Below are 17,332 nucleotides of genomic sequence, written 5' to 3'. Positions count from 1 at the left end.
TAGAAAACTCTGTCTGCCCTAGGAAACCATAAATATCTGCTGCACTCCTTAATAGGGTTGTTACGTTCAGTTCTTTGCTGACAGAGCTGAGCTTCGAGAAACGCCTCCATGTTCAATGTTAACTTTGCTTTCCCTTGAAATCAGTGGGAATCACTATGGATTATTTCTTTGCCAGCCAAAAAAAGGCATTTGCATTTTTTAATTGAATGTTCTTTTGTGAGAGACTTGCTAGTTAGGCAGCTAAATATAATTTTTATTATCTTCAAAATTGCACCAGTGTGAGCCAGCAGAAAGTATTATTCACTACTGCAATAATATTATGTCAGGTTTCTGCACTGAATTAGAGTTCTTCATGGCTGCTTTTGGTCAAACTTACAAAAGCTGAAAGATCACAGACACAGTCAAACAGTAGTGTCTCTATCAGTAGTAACAAAAGCAACAAAAGATGGTCCTCAGTTGCAAATGTGCAAACTTGTAACAATACACAGAATCACTAAGGTTGGAAAGGACCTTCAAGATCATCAAGTCCAACCATTAATCCAGCGCCACCATGTCCCCTAAACCATGTGCTGAAGTGCCACATCCACACGTTTTTTGAACACTTCCAGAGATGGTGACTCCACCACCTCCCTGGGCAGCCTGTTCCAATGCTTGACCACCCTCTCAGTGAAGAAATTTTTCCTAATATCCAATCTAAACCTCCCCTGGTGCAACTTGAGGCCATTTCCTCTTGTCCTATCGCTAGTTACTTGGGAGAAGAGGCCAACATCCTCGTCGCCACAACCCCCTTTCAGGCAGTTGTAGAGAGCGATAAGGTCTCCCCTCAGCCTCCTCTTCTCCAGACTAAACAACCCCAATTCCCTCAGCTGCTCCTCATAAGACTTGTGCTCCAGACCCCTCACCAGCTTCGTTGCCCTTCTCTGGACACACTCCAGCACCTCAGCATCCTTCTTGTAGTGAGGGGCCCAAAACTGAACACAGGATTCAAGGTGCGGCCTCACCAGTGCCGAGTACAGGGGCACGATCACTTCCCTACTCCTGGTGGCCACACACTTCAGAAAAAACAGTTCCTTAGTGTTGATTTTTTTTTTTCAAGAGTAATTGAATTAGAAGGTAGCTTGCACTTGCTACTTGCACCAGGGTGTTAAAATATGGAGCTAAGATTCAGGAAATTTGAGTGTAGCCTTCATCTCTGCCTCTAGTGTAGCCTTGAGAAATGTACGTAGTATTTGGGTTTAAATTCACATTTCTAAAATGAGGAAAATGCTTGCTTACAGTCATATGTAAGGATATAATTAAATTTCTGTCATATTTACATTGTAATTTCTTTGGTACCTGGACAGAAGCAACTTCACATTGTTCACTGTCCGGCCTCATGGTGGCCAAAATTGTCAGGAAATGCTAGGCAGTACTGGACTGCCAGCATGCTGTTAAGAACAAGTCAACCATGCTTTCCTTCTCACAGTTTGATTTTTTTTTTTTTCCCCCCCCCCACACAATACATACCTAAATGGAAGACTTACTTTCTCTATCTTCCTTTCTAAATGCTAGCACCTTGGATATTATTTACACTTTGAAAAAAGAAAGGAAGACTTACTGTATGAATCACTACAATCTTGAAGACCAGCAAAATATAAAACCAGCTATTATCATTTTCCTTTTTTCAGTGGCATTTGTCCATGTTTGCAAGTGCCATGTCTAGTGGAAGATGTAAAGGTTTACAAAAGATTTGTGGCTGTTACTGCATTTGAAATTGTTATGAACAGTTAATGCTGCAATACAGCGCTAATGTGAAATCTAATCTAATCTACTAATCTGCAAAAGTATTTGTGTTTTTCCATCCTAATAAATATGTTGTCACTAAATGAACTATTTATATATAGTTTTAATTCATGTATCAACTACCTGTTAACTTTTATGTATGTTTTATCTTTACGCTTCTAAAGAGTATTTTGACAAGTAAAACACAGGATACTCTGAAAATATTGACCTTTTCCAAGTTTTTCCCATCTGTGTTTTTTTAATCCATTTCAATTTACTGAAGGAGACAATAGTACAAGGAGTTAAATGTTTACCATGAGAGAACAACATTGGTAATTACTTTGATTTCAGTTCCTTTTGATGTGTATTCAGGGGATGAAGAGGTCAATAATATTATGACCATGCAAATAGAAAAGGGTTCTTTTTGACCATATAAAAACAGCAAAGGATTATTAAAGCATTAACCTTGATTTTAATGGCCTTGGTTGAGTGGTGAGATCACAATTTGGATGAGCCTGATTATTTACTAAATACAATACATAAATGCAACGGGTTCTTAACACCCATTGCACTCTGGCATTATCGCATTACTGCCATCCTTTGTTGCCTTGCAGACAGGAATATGAAAGCAATCTGTCATGTAGTGAGACTGGCTCCAGAAGCATTTCTCTGATAAGAAGACCCCCTGCCCTTTGCTAGTGTCTGGTCCAGTAGGCTTAGCCATGCGCTTAATCCCCAGAAAGTGGTTCGATTATTGCTGACCAGCAATGGCAAGATAGTTTTTTTTTCCTCTAGCTATCAACCTTCCATTAATTCCTTAAGCAGAAATGTGGTGCAATCTATATTTCCTTGGCATGTGTCACCCAGATGGTGCACTGCTCATGTTTTCAAATAACCATGCTCCAAAATAACACAGTTTGAATAATAAATTCCATAAATCCTCCCTGAGAAAGAGGCACAATTCTCAAGAGCTGCATAAACTTTACGCATGATGCTGTAGCTCATCCACATTATGCAGAAAAGTATATATTCTCTTGCAAAGCGAGTGTTTGTATCTGGATTCCTTAATTTAGGGAGGAAAAAGAAAGATATATGTTTGCTCAAACACTGTAGAATATATTTAATATTTGATTATGTCTTAAACACTAGCCTTAGCTCCCTGGTCAGCTTTGCAGAACTTGTCATTTACTATGGCTAAGCTTAAATCCTATGTGTAGGTCGATGCTGTCAAGCAACCATGACTGTACATTTTGGTATTGATTGGAGTCATTGCAGTAAATTCCTTCTTAACTCACATTCCTTTCCTTCCCAATCCCCTCCCCATAGATAGAAGTGTGAGCATGTCTTTTTCTGTCTGAGGAGATATTTTTTACATTCACAGACAGCCTATATGAAGATATATGTACACGGTCCTCTGTGTATATATAATTTCTCTTTCACACATCCAAAGTAAATGCTCCCAATTGCTCCCACTATGCTATTTTATCACCTCAAATATTTCCTGCATTTTTTCTTCCATCAGATTTCTTACATTGATATACTTGGACCAGAAGGTAGAAGGATGAAACGTCACCTGGCAATAAACTGTATGCAAGATATGGTCATTTGCTGGTGGTCAGCAGCTAGTGATGGAGCATGGCCTTGGTCTCCTATTTCCTGTGAGAGGGACAGAGCCAACCTATTGCTATTAGGCTGTGCGCGTGGCAAATTGGAGGTAAAGTGCTGAACTCTCTTCTTACATGATTTTTCAGATTTGATTAAGAAAGAGTTATTCAACTTAAATGCATATTCAGGTAGATATAAAGAACAGATGTGATAAAAACATAAGAAAGGAAGATCAGCCATTCTAATCTTAAAAAAAAAAAAAGTTGGTTATTTAGTGAAAAAAGCACCTTCTTTAGCATGTTTACTATTTTCACATCAAAACTGGCAATCTGAGAAATGTAGCAAGGAAGTTAGGTCTTTATAATGGAATAGCTTTGGAGCTGCTAATCCTGAAAATAAAACTATCAGAGTACCACTAGATAATCTGAGTTACAAACTATAGCTGTTGCATGCTTGTCTTATGCAATTATTTTACATTGTCTGCAATGTTTAACTGATAGGCATTTTACATGTATTTTAAGTGTTTTATTATAAATTTTTAGCTACACCCAAATACTGCTTAAATTGTCGCTACGAGTATTGCTCAAATCAGGGACCAATTTTTTTCTTAAAGTCAAAATTCCCCATCTACAGGTGGGAATGTAAGCTACAAGTTAGAACAAGGCTACAAGCTGACCCTCTTCCTGACACTTGCTTAGTTTACCTTTTTAGGCAGATGTTTCCATTTCATCTGTTTCATTTTTATTTCATCTATTTAAGAATATTTTGATCCAGTTTGTTATGTTAGGTAAAAACTTAAAAATTAAGCTATCTGGGCATACTCTGAAAAGAACTGGAGCCTGAATTTAAAATGTAAAAGCTGTTCTGGACTAGCATCTTGTATAGATGGTTCTGTATTTGGAGTTCTGTTTTCAGTTTAGCTTAAACCACTACTAATACAGACTAAAAAGAGCACAAACTTGAGGGTCAGCTGTGAAATAGGTGTTCTGGAGTAGCTATTACAGGCTATTTCCCTGTAGGGAAAACCCCTAAGTAACACTTTAGAATAAGCTGCTCCTATAAACAACATCCTGTTCTCTTTAATTAGGGAAGATGTTAATGTTTTAATGACTTGGAATTATTACTTTGATAACTAATATTAATTTCAGTGAGGTGTTTTTCCCTTGGGATTTTCTGTATATTGAAAGCAAAAAAGAAAAGGTAGTTGACAGCTTTTCTTTCTTATTTCAGTCATTAGTCACTGTAGAATTCAAGTTTAAATTACCTCCAGTTCTGCCACTCTTACTTTTCAATTGACCTCTCTCCACTAGCGGTCATCTTTGACTCATCTCTCTCCTCTGCCTGGTATGCACCTGCAGTTCTCAATTCCCCCTGCAGATATGCCCAATCACATATAAAAATTATTCTGGTAACTAAAACGTGCATCTGTTCTTTGTAGGTTTTTTCAGCCTAGTCCCTGTGCCAGTTTGATATTGTGAAACTTCATCCTACTGATATTCCAGATCTGATTTCTTACCATGACTTCCATATGTCCAGGTTCTGACAGTGACATTCCCATGCCCTTTGTTTCCTTCCCACATCTTCCAGGAAGTTCCCTAATGCTAACATAGCAGTTTACAATCTGTGTTTTCTGACATGTTTTTTAGAGACTCGGTTCTTTTTAAGAAATTTACAGAAACCACCTTGTCAGATTAAAAACGGAGCTTTCTCCGTTTCGTTTTATATATTATAGGGAGATTTCCAAATTACAGCATTGCTCTGCATCTTTCAATACACCTTGTTTCATCCTTTTCTGATTTAGACTCTGAATTGCTCAGGGCTGAGGCTGTCTAGTATAGTCCCAAGCACATCACTGGTGCTTAACACAATAATGATAATAAGTATTCACTGAGCCTTTAGGCCTAAACTCATAATCTTTTTAATTTAGCCCATATTGTAATATAAATATAAGAAAATTATTTTTAAAAGCGGAACTGCCCAATTTAACTGTTCAGTTGCTTTCCCTTTTTGATTCTTTGCCTGTACTTGTCTGTTTTAATATGGATGAAATTTCTTTTCCTTTTTTTGTCAATAAAATACCAAGCACTATGCTAGGGCTATGGAAAACTTAGTCATATATAGCTAACAAACTGTCTTTCTCGTTGTCAATTAGTCTGTTCCATGTGCTTATCTCTTGGATGCTCAGTGGGCTGCAGTGTAACACTCAAGACACTCTGCCTATACGCTTCCCCCTATGTATCCATGACATGTAACCTATGGCACTGTTTGGTTGGGTTTTTTTCTTGATTTCTCCAGTGCTCCTCATGGGCAGTAGTTAAATTTGCATGCCTGGGTGAGGGATGTCATAACCCAGCAGCTCTAAAAGTAGCATCAGCCCCCAATCTGCAATTAACTGAGGTATATTTTTCCTCTACAGAGTCTTGGAAGGGAACTTTAACTGAACACCTTTAACTTCTGAGGGTCGTTTGATAGCTTAAACATGAGCAAAAACATAGTTAGCGTTTCTAGACAGCTTCTAAACAGTTACTCTCTAGGTCAGATGCCACAAAAATGCAGTGTTTTTGTAAGCATGCTTATTTGCCTCTATGCCCTTACCATTTGTAGTGTTTCTCAGGTATAGACCTGGAATAAAAACATGACATGCCATTGCTGTGCATAAAAGTAGGTCCATATTTATCATATTTGACCAATAATATGAATTCTCTCCCAGTAAATCATTATTGTCAGCAGAGGAAGAATGAGAAGCATGAACTGATTCAGTTTGGAGCGTTTATCAAAAAGTTGGTGGTATTATTTTATGACACTTCATGTTATTTGAAAATAGTAATATTGCTTGGATAAAACATTATTATCTAGAATTAAGAGAAAAGCAGAAATTGCTGAATGTCTATGTAAATAGCTCTTTGGCCTATTGGGTTTATGAAAACGTAAACCAAGGAAATGAATGGGTGCTACCCACAGCTGTTCTACAGCACCTTTGTGCTAACATATGAAAACCACAAAAAGATTTGCCAGCTACTGACACTCCTATTATTGTGGCACAGCAAAGGTAAATGGGGCACTTTGGTGGTACTACTTCCTCCCTGGAAGAATTTCCTGAGTGATATTTGCTGCTCACCAGAAGAGCACTTATTAGGATGAGGACGGGAATAGTTCTGGGACAAGGCAACTCAACCCCTCATCATGAGAGTATCCTGTAGCTACATGTTCTGCACTGGGATGATTCACATTGCACATACACTGTTTGGGGTATTGTATACTTCAGCAGCTTTTCAACTTAAAGGAGGAAATATATTTTACATTCTAAAAACACTATAAGTTTGATTTGAATTGTGCTGTGTGGCTTTATGTTTTGACATTTGCTACTATTAAGGCTAAAGGTAGACATTATTCCTCTAAAACCAGAACATTTTCCTTGCAAATCTTGACTTGTTTTACTCCATTTTTTTTTCTGATATCAGTGTTTACTATGTTGAATGCTGTAAGATTTGGTGAGGAATCATCCACTGATGAAATAAAAGTGCTTTTCTCTCTAACATATGTCTTTGCTTTGCTGTGCAATGTGCATTTATATACATGCATACATGCTGCTGCAGGAATATTTGTCTGTTGAACCTTTGTCTGCTTTCTTGCATGCATTGGTTTCCTGCAGTAAAGCATCCATTCTCCAAATAATTTATTTAATTATTTGGGGTTTGTTTGTTCCTTCTTTGTTAAAGTACCAGTGACGAAGGATGTTATTTAAATTGTCTCCCTGTGGAGATAATGCTGGTATTTTCATTTCAAAACCAGAAGAGGAATCTTCCAGAAATAATTTCAAACAATTTGCTATGAATAAATAGGATCTGATGTGAAATCATCCTTGGATTAAATGCTTTGAGAGAAAGTCATGTGAAAATCAACATGAACTTTATTCTGCAAACATAAATTAATAGGAGGTGATGATGCCAGGGCTCAGTTACTGTAGTATTTTGCATTTGTCTTTGCCATGTTTATTTTCACTCCATTTAGCCCTAGTGCAAATCACTAAAATCATACTTCAATCTTGTGGAAAAAATAATTTGCCTGAGAGAAAATATTCTTTTTCTTTCTCCCAAGAGATAATATTTAATAGTTATTGCTTCCACATTGTGCCTCGAACTTGTGAAATAAACACAGCAGATCTTTTATGAGTGAACTATCCTACAATTACTGTAACACTCAAAAACATCTACAGTGTGTGACTGAATAGCTGAAATACCTCTCACACACAGAGCAAGGAATGTAAAATCCTTGATGTCACATTGGGTTAAAAGTTCAATGAATAATATGGGATAAAGATGATAAATTTTGAAAGAAAATAAGAATAAATGTTGGCTGAAGATCTAAATACTAAGATTGCATGTGGGACTGTAAATAAAGTATAGCCAAATAAGTAACCTAGAGTAGGAGCCTTGCATTTTTATTTTAGAAATGTTTAGAAATAGGGTGGGGTTTTTTTCTTCCATCTTCACAGTGCTGTATTTAAAACTATTTTACCCTAGTGTGCACTACACCTTCTACTCTACATTTCTAATTAAAGTGTTTGTTGTTATTTGGAGCCTCCCTGTGTGAAATTAAATAAGCATTTTTTTAACATCCATAAAATAAATCAAACATTTTTCTCATCTGAGAGAAACACAATTCAGTCACAGCAAGCTTATTTCTGTGTTTCTTTTGTTTTCTTTTTTTTTATCTTCCTGGTAAGCCAATTTTCTGCTTAAGAACTACTGGTTAAAACTCTTATTTGTTTTGATATGTGGACTTTATCCTTTCCCAGCACTCTATGCAAAATACCTCAATTTTAAGTGTTCAAAGATTTGCACTGAGCAGTGACACTGCCCACACAAGCTAGTGCTATTATTTCTTTCAAACATAAAATGAAAGAAAGTATTTTAACTAGCATAATTCAGGCCCCTTATTTACAAAGATTAACAGATTCCTTTACTTGCATTGTTATGATTTCTGACTGTAGGATTTCAGAACTTGACATGTATAGTATCCCTCATACTGCTGCTTAGCTGATGCAGAGCACAGGCCAGCACTGCAAGGGGAAAACAATATAAATGTGCAGTAGTGGTGCATGACTACCACATTAATAAGGGAAATATGCATAAATTATGTAGACAATATTTAAATACATTTACTAGATTTTTGTAGTGTACATGTCACAAAACTAAAAGGGACTTTTAAAATTCTTTATTATTTATTTTACAGAACATAATTGGTTTTACTTCATGCGAAGTACTTCCAGAAATCTTCCCTTGAAATCCAAGGCTAAGTGCTTAGTCCAAGATTTATGGAAAGCACTTAACATTGAATGGGATTATATACCCTGCCATGTGATATTACAGCTCTGTCTTTTTAGATCCGCCGCCCTCTCCCCTTCTTTGCAAATCCTACAGTTGTCCTACTCACTTCTGAGTGAACTCCTCCAGCTTTTGCCTTCCTATTCCCCAAGCAAATGTTTTGTTAACTTAAAGATATATTGTTATTTTAATGTTCTCCTTTAGGATTCCAGAGAACTTCTACTCACCAGGAAGGAATCCCAGTGGATTCCTTTAAAAGGACTGCTAAAGCACTGTGTGCACTACATTTACTAGCATGTGACTACTTACCAGATAGAAAAACAATTGGCAGGTAACGGAATACCATCATCTTGGAAAAAAAAAGATGTTTTGATTGTTAGACTTCTTATTTTTCAAAAGCATTATCTTAGCGCTATTAACATGTTTCTGTAGCTGTATGTGTCTCTGCTTTAGTTTTCCAGTTGGCAGCATGAAGAATTAATAATAGAAGTAATTTCTGACAGAGAAACTCAAATTTTCCCTCTCAGATGAAAGAGAATATCCATTTTTTTTTTCCCCTTCAGAGTGCCAAATACCAGTTACATTCAGCAAAACTGGAAACCGGAACAAAGAGATCTCTCGGCTTGGTACTCTTCCTCCAAGGGGCACATGAGGCCATTGATGCATGAGAAGCAGCTTATCTGTTCAAATCTAAGGAGAAATGTTACTCTTGTTTTCAGCCAGAATATGAAGAGTAGTGTCTAGAAAAGTTTTCTTTAGCCTAATTTGTTTAAACTTTATGTCAAAACCTATGTTTTGAAATGCAGCAAATAGCCTTTCTCTCCTCGCAGGAACTTTTTCCCAGTTTAGAATTGCGTTATATACAGCAACCAGCCCTACCCTAGACTTCATTTCAAGGATTTGCTCTCAAAATTATGAGAAGCTAGGAAGCTTCTCATCTCAAAGGTCATTAAATTAGCCTTCCAAAATATAGGATTTTATTTCCTTTTAAATTCAAAGTACTGAACAACATTTTGTCCCACTTTTGCTCTGACAAGGCAGAACAAAATTATTAATTGGATTCAGTTTGCTTGCTGCCTCTCAAACAATCAGATGACAACATTTATTTTTCTGTTACTATTTCCATTGCTGTTTTCCAGCAGTCCCTCCTACGGTGTTGTAAAATCCATGTTTCATGTGTTTTCTTCTCTATTGTCTTAACCTTCAAGGCCAGTCTCTCTTCTGAATTTAATAGTGCTTTCAGTCTTTCATCTCTCATACACTTGATTATTGTGGGGATCTTCATGACCTTCTTGCAGCTTGTGAGGAGATGTCCAGAGAGGAACACTGGTTTTGGATCAAAATATGTAGATGAGTAATGCAGTGCATTGAAACCTGCCACAGGAAGACAGAAATCTGAGTCCCAGAGGGCCTCAAGGCTCATTTCACTGAAGTTATGGAAGCTTTGAAGACTTGCTTGGGCAAGATTTCTGCTTCACATATTTGAAAGGCAGCTACCTGGGTTGCTATACATACTCTTAGGGAAAACTGCAGAACAAACAATAACACTTCACCTTGTCTTTATTTGGGGTTAGAGAGCTCTGCGGTCACAGTAATCCTTTGTTCACAACACCTCTTTTCTGGGTTTCCTTGCTATGCAATTTAACACCCTAGTAAGCTACACATTTCAGCAGTTCTAACATCTGTGCAGTAGTCACTGCACATTTTGTGGGCATAAATGACTAGTTGCAGAGGCCAAGTCATTGGTGAGGGAATGGTGGAGGTAAGAAAATGTTTTTCAGACTGTATAAGTAATTTAATGTTTTATTTCCTCTGGTATATATTTTCATTGATCAGTTACTCTGTTGAAATCAGTTTACCAAGTTTTCACAAGTTGGATGCATTGGCATGCTTTTGCAGTAAGTGGTTCCTTGCATGTCCCTAAGTACTCATCTTAAAGTAGCTAAGATTTTTGTATTAACTGACAACTGGTTTGCAGCCACAGAACTGCAATAATCCTTTTTTCTTTCTTTTGAAAGAGAAACCCTTTTGCTGACAAATTAACTGTCAGAACAAAACATCCTAATCAGTCTGATCAACATCCCAAATAACTTGTTTATAAATTCATCAGTTGCTTCTGAAGTAATGGGTGGTATGCTAAAAAAAAAAAAAAAAATCTTCATTTCTTATTCTTCTCCTTTGCAGGATGAAAGGCTAAATTATATGTTCAGTTGGTCTTGTGATCCGTGGAAATCAAATTTAAACTGCTTTAACATTATATGTGTGTTTCTGTTTTAAACCTGAAATTCCCAGATTTCCTCCCTCACCCTGTCTCTGCCTTTTAATCACCGTTGTTCCATCTTTCTGTGTAAATGATACTTGCATACCACCTGGACGCAAAAGAGGCTTCCAAAATTAGTGGCAGGTCAGCAGCTTTATAGTGTGAAGAATGCTATGGGTATACCTGAGGGCGTGGTTTGGCTCAGTTTGACATTTTCCTTTCACTCTTTTTTTTTTGCATGAACAAACACCAGCAAGTTTCTGACTGACTTCCACTACTCTCATTCTTCTAGAGACATTGGTTTTCTCTCTCTTTCAGAGAAATAGCTTTTCATAATCTAATTTGTAACTTATTTCAGCTGGTATTCGTCCCCCAGTTTCCCTGCTCAAGTCCTGTACAACAACTCTTGCTCAAACCCATACATTATAGGACATGAATCTTCATTGGTCTCCACTGTTGCCTGCATCACTTTATGGTACTTCCCATGTCTCCACACTACAAATTCTTGCTCTTTGCTAGCTGCTGTCTTTGTACCATATTCTGCCTTTGTTGTCCTCTTCCAGTTCATTCAACCTTCAAGTACCCCTAAATGGTCCCCGTTTTTGCTATCACAAATTCATTTATTCTGCATCTAAAGTTATATGGCACCAAAGAAAATCTACCACCTACTCATTTGGCAATGTATAGTATACATTGTTTAAACATGCCATTGTTTCTATCACTACAGTGTAATTTCTGTTACCATGGCCCAGAGCAAATGATCAAAATCCTCTACATATGATGCTCAGAGTAACCTATTACAAATTTATTTTTCCAGAAATTTTGGGATTTCTCCCCCACCCTACTTGTCAATAATCAGTTATTCTTTTATATCAGTCAGCTGATCATTTCTCTTCTTACCAACACTGATAGGACCATCCCCTGTTATCTTCTATTCTGCTAACCTATTATATACTCTGGACAAACAAATATGGCTCAGATTATATTGCAGGGGGTTTTAATCAAAGGAACTAACCTTTTGAAAGTTAAAATGGTAGATTTTACAACTCCATTTCTAAAATGCATATTTGTTTTAGTTTACTGACCCATGAGAAAGTGTATTTGCAGGAGTCTATTTTTTTAATCAAAGTAAGAATAAATTGTTACAAATGACTACCAAAACATTTTTGATTTTTTTCAGGTTCTGAGTTACGTCCGTACAGAATGGGATCCACTCGATGCTAGCTTCAGCACTAATCAGCCTTATCGCGTTTACACAGTAGAGCACTCCATCTCCACAGACAAAGAGCCCATGGCCGACAGCTGCATCTACAAGTGTGTTAGGAACAAAATTCAGTGTGCGTCGGTCACCAGAATACCATTACGATCCAAGGCCATCAGCTGTTGCAGGGATGTTACAGAAGACAGACTAGTCCTGGGTTGTGAAGATTCATCAATAATTCTGTATGAAGCCTACAACCAAGTGACTCTGTTAGCCCAAGCAGAACTGTTACCTGCTTTAATAACCTACCACCCTTCTGGAGCCATATTCATGGTTGGCAGCTCTCAAGGGGAGCTGCAACTTTTTGACACTGCACTGTCCCCAATTAAAATTCAGCTCTTGGCACAAGACTATTCACCTGAGGCAACTCTGCAATTCAGTAAACACTTCGACGTGCCTAGCAGCCTCATCCAGATCCAGTGGACTGCTCCTCAAGTTGCATCTGCCAGCGCTGATGGCACAGATATTCATGATCATTTGTTGGTTAGATTTGACAAAGGACCCTTAGGAGTACTTCACTTTAAACTTGGTAAGTTCCTGAGCACATCTATTGAACCTTGAGCTCTCAAGGAAACATCTGTATCTCACAAGTTTTTTTGTAGTTTGAAAGCAACACCCTCATTTTAGATATATGGGACCATAGCCTTAAAAGCACGTAGTTCCAATGATATCTGAAGATGTGAGCCATGGAGTTCATTATGTTTCACAATTATGTAGTATCTTTTCCTGTTAGATCTGACAGAATAGGACACCAATCTGTTGTGGGATCAGGATCCCATTATGTTCCCTGCTACTCTAATAAAGCATAACAATTTCTCATATTGAAAATTCTTTTATTCTGTCTTATACCATTTTAGGATTTGTATTCATTCTGTAGTACTACCCCTAAGAAGCTAAAATAAGCTATTTTTAATAATAGGATAGTAATGCTATTTGCCTTCCTAAATTAATAAATTATTTTTTGTGTGTATGATGCAAGTGTCCTTCCCATTATAATGTATATTTGCCTCAGTCCTCTGTTCTTCCTGATTTCAGTACATGAAGTTACGCCATTTATTTCCTTGAAGACTTTTCACACAAGAAGGGAGGTTTTCATAACCTTCGGAGAAGTTTGGTCTCTCAATTAATTTGCCAGGAGTTGTGAATAAAAGAAGTAGTAATAATACTAATTGTAGAATTTATATAGCACTTCTCATTTTAGGTGTAAGGAGACTTTAAGAGAGTAAAACCATAACTATCTTTGTTTTACAAACAGAATAACAAGAAGCAGTAAAGGAAAGTTAAAAGGCTTTCCAAGAGTTAACAATGAGTCAGTGGCTGAACTAAGAATAAAACCCCTGCAGTTGCTCATCAGTGAGAACTGTATTCATTCCATTCAAGTCAGGCAAGTTACAGTGGGGCAAACCCACTGTGAGAGCTAAAAAAAACAATCATGCTTAAATCTTCTGACTACCAAGCCAGTGTTTCAGCAGGGCAGCCAGCCATGTCGAATATACTCATCCTGGAAAATTTCAGCATTTTGCCCATTGTCTGACCAAGGAAACAGGATTACCTTTGTAGATCTTTACAGGAGTTTTTTTATGATTCTTTTGTATAAAGCTATTGAGATCAGGAAAAAGCCTTTTAAAAAAACCAAAAAAACAAAAAACCTATTTTTTTTTAAAAGTAAGGTTTGAAAATCTACTTTATTTCTTTACTGATTGAGACATGCATGTGCTTTTGTGGGAAAAATCCTGTCTAAAAGTACTGCAGACCTAAACATTTTAAAGACTGAATTTAAAAAGCTTAGCTAAGTATGCCACTGCAAAAAGGTAAATTAATATAATAGGGTGTTAGCAACAAAAACTTTGGATTGGCTTATAGTTGTATAGTTTTAAAAGAGCTGATCCAGATTATTACAAAAATACTATTAAAAAACTGTTTACAAGTTATCATTTGTTTTGAGATAATTCAGCTGCATTATGTTCAATGAGAGGTTTAATAGTTGCAGAGTACCCCAGAACATTAATTATAGCAGCTATTTGATGTTTTTGTGCATGTTGGCCATTAAAAAAAAAGCCTCTAAATTACCTCTTACCTGTCAGGCAGAAGGCACTCTACCCACATCTACCATTGCTTTTCTTCAGTCCTCCCTTGTGGGGTTTTCTCACAACAGCTTTCCAGAAAGCACAGCTTTCCCCTTGCTATCTTTAGCACATTTATGTTCTTATGAAGGCAAGCAGGCTCTCAGTGCAGGGATTTAGAGGCCTTTCCTGCTAATTGCCAGCTTGTAAACTTAATTGGACTGTCTCCCTGGGCACCGTTCCTAAATCAATTAGGCAGTGAGTTGGCTGTCACCTCTTTTTCCCAAGCAGGTTGCCTGGAAGCGTACCACCCAGGAGAAGTCAAGCATCCAAATGGGAAGATGTTGACCTCTACAGCTGAAAGTTACCACGTTTTAAAATTCATTCTGTATAATTACCGTAAAATCTCTTCTAGGAAGAAGGCAAAGCTCTCTCTTCCTCCCTCCCTTCCTCCCTCCATCCATCCTTACTGCCTTCCCTCCTTCCTCATTGAATCCACTGTGCAAAAATATGCTGTTCTCTATTGTGTACTGGATTTCAGCTTTACACCTCTTCTTCTCAGTTTGCCACACTAGCAAGTTATTGCTGCGTTGATTAGTCAGCCCTTCTTCCCAACCTCAGCAGTTTTTAGGTCTCTGCTATTTAAGAAATAATGCAAATATAAATTATGCAGAAAATTTAGGGGTCCGTGACAGCAAAACCCAGACAGACATTCAGGGCTGGGATAAAATCCATAATTAACTCCTGTCTTGAAATTGTTTCCCATAGAAGTCTTTTAAGAAACTATGTCAATGAGAATAGGCAAATTCATTTTTAACTTCCAGCAGACAAATTATGATTTTGAGCAAGTTCTGTGAATTCTCCATTGTGCTGTCTAGCCAAATTTATTTCAGGAAAAGATTCATATTAAATTTAGCCTCAAACATTAATGGCAAATATTTTTGGTGTCTAATGCCAAACTCATTTTCAAAAGCATTGCAGCTTCTTGTCGTTGATGTCAACCTAGATCTTGGATAATGCCAAGCTTGGTACTGGTGCCAGTGGTTCAGCATTGCTGGCCTTGAAAGATGTTTTAAATGTAGTAGTATATTTAATTAGCATGCAAATAAGTATTTTCATCTTCACTTAGTGATTAATGTGAAGATTGCCCAACTTATGTAATACTTTAAAAACACTAAACATTTAGGAAGAATAAAGTCTACCATAACAATTAGATATTATCACACATACACAGTTTAAACATGGCTATTACACAGCATAATGTCCATAGGCTTTAATACATGCAAATGCAAAGTGAAATACAATAGGCAACCATGTCTTTTCTTTAATGACACTACAAAACTAAAGTATTTCTCTGTTACTAAAAATAAATATGTAAGCCTTTTTTTCCAAAGCATCAGATCTGTATATGCAAGTTCTCGGCAGTTTACTTGTCATTGAGTTATAGTCAGATGTTTTCCTCTACTTTTTTTTTTCCTCAATTTCTTATTTTACATCACAAACAATATTCACAACTACATTTATGAAAATTTCGTGAGGCACATTTTCTATATACCGGGTCTGCTTTCCTCTGTCATCAGACTTTTTTTCCCCAGCCATTCTATGGCTTTAATATCAGTATTGAAATTCAGCTTGTTCGCTTTCTCATCTGAATTTTTCCTTAAAATTAATTTTGACAAACAACATCAGAATATAAATTGAGAAAATAAAAAAATAACATTATGTTTTTATTTAAAGAAAGGGGAAAAGTAAATTTATTCTGGTCTCTTTCTAATATCTGAAACAGTAGTGATAAAGAATACTCTAGCACAGTGACCCAAAGCAAGCAAGAATTGCTCACATGCCATGCGTGGTCTATGTCACACTATCATATGGGTAGTCAGGGACGATAAATAACATTATTCTCTGCAGCTTTTCAGTAAAGAAGCTGAGACCTACAAGTCAAGAAAATTTGAGAGTCTCTTAATTTCTGCTTTTCAGAGTTAGAGTGCTGTAGATAAATCATGTTCTCACAGAGTGAGCAATGTGGTGTTTGGTTTTTTCCCTTACGGCAAGCATCTTCTTGGTTTCATGTGCAACTGTAATTCAAAGGTCCCTAAACGCTGATATCTTTCATGATATCCCCTCATAGAAGAACTGCTTCACTTAGAGAATTTTGCCGAGCCAGAAGTAAGTTCTAGACCAATTGCAATATGGAGAGTAATCAAGTAGCTGCTGCTTTGAAGTTTGAGCTGCTGGAAACTTGTATAGATAGGTATGTTTCTGTGAGACAAATACTATTTTTTAGTGCTGTCCAGCAGTATTTGACTACAGGAAGGAGGTGCTAGGACATAAATTTATTACCTCCAATACAATAACAATAAACTGGGAATAAGCTTTTTCTACCATGTTTAAAACAAACTTCATTACACGATGTTGTCACTAATAGGTGTTGGTCACATGCACTCAACCTCCGTGTGTGAAGTTCACTGGTGTTTTTTCTCTGCTGTCTAAAGCACTCTCGGTCTAAATAAACCAAGATAATAAGGAGCTATCTCACGTAAAAATTTAATAGTGAAACCCACTAACTTAAACTTCCTAATTTTAACCAACAATTATTTTTAACTGTGCTGAAAAATAGTCAGCTACTGGCTTACATACTCACAACACTATCTTTGGTTTTAATATTTCCTGTAAAAGGCGTGATCACAAGAGGACAGCTGGGCCTTGTGGAAATCATCCACCAGTACATTCGTTATGATGAGATACATGAGGCAATCAGTGTCCTGAATACCATGAACTGGAACACGATGGGTCGTCAGTGTTACATATGCTTGAGTGCCATTGTCAATCACCTTCTTAGACAAAAGCTTACACCAGACAGAGAAGGTAAGGGACTGATTATATTTTTAATGTATTTTTGTGGTGTCTTTGTTTATTCATGTGTGGATTATGACAAGATATTTATTGACTTTATAAAGAAGACAATAGTGATAATCCAGGCAGCCAGCCGGATTATGGTACTCCACAATCAAATGTCATATGTAGACAATAATTTCAATAAAATCTGGATCAA

At 36.9% G+C, this 17,332-nt stretch overlaps 1 protein-coding gene across 1 annotated transcript in view; it reads left to right on the top strand.

The window, feature by feature from the left end:
* Nucleotides 1-17,332, top strand: part of WDPCP (WD repeat containing planar cell polarity effector) — a gene marked incomplete at its 3' end in the record, with an annotated part of 107,590 nt that overhangs the window by 19,902 nt on the left and 70,356 nt on the right. Inside the window, exons 7-9 of the mRNA XM_081998064.1 lie at nucleotides 3,284-3,475; nucleotides 12,134-12,743; nucleotides 16,957-17,145. Of these exons, the coding sequence (XP_081854190.1) occupies nucleotides 3,284-3,475; nucleotides 12,134-12,743; nucleotides 16,957-17,145 (991 nt within the window). The remainder of the gene's footprint in view (nucleotides 1-3,283; nucleotides 3,476-12,133; nucleotides 12,744-16,956; nucleotides 17,146-17,332) is intronic.

The sequence above is a fragment of the Phaethon aethereus genome (assembly GCF_964289735.1).
Source record: "Phaethon aethereus genome assembly, chromosome: 3".
NCBI classification, from domain to species: Eukaryota; Metazoa; Chordata; class Aves; order Phaethontiformes; family Phaethontidae; genus Phaethon; species Phaethon aethereus.
The sequence above is the reverse complement of the archived record's forward strand: the minus strand, read 5'-3'. Positions and strand labels throughout refer to the sequence as shown.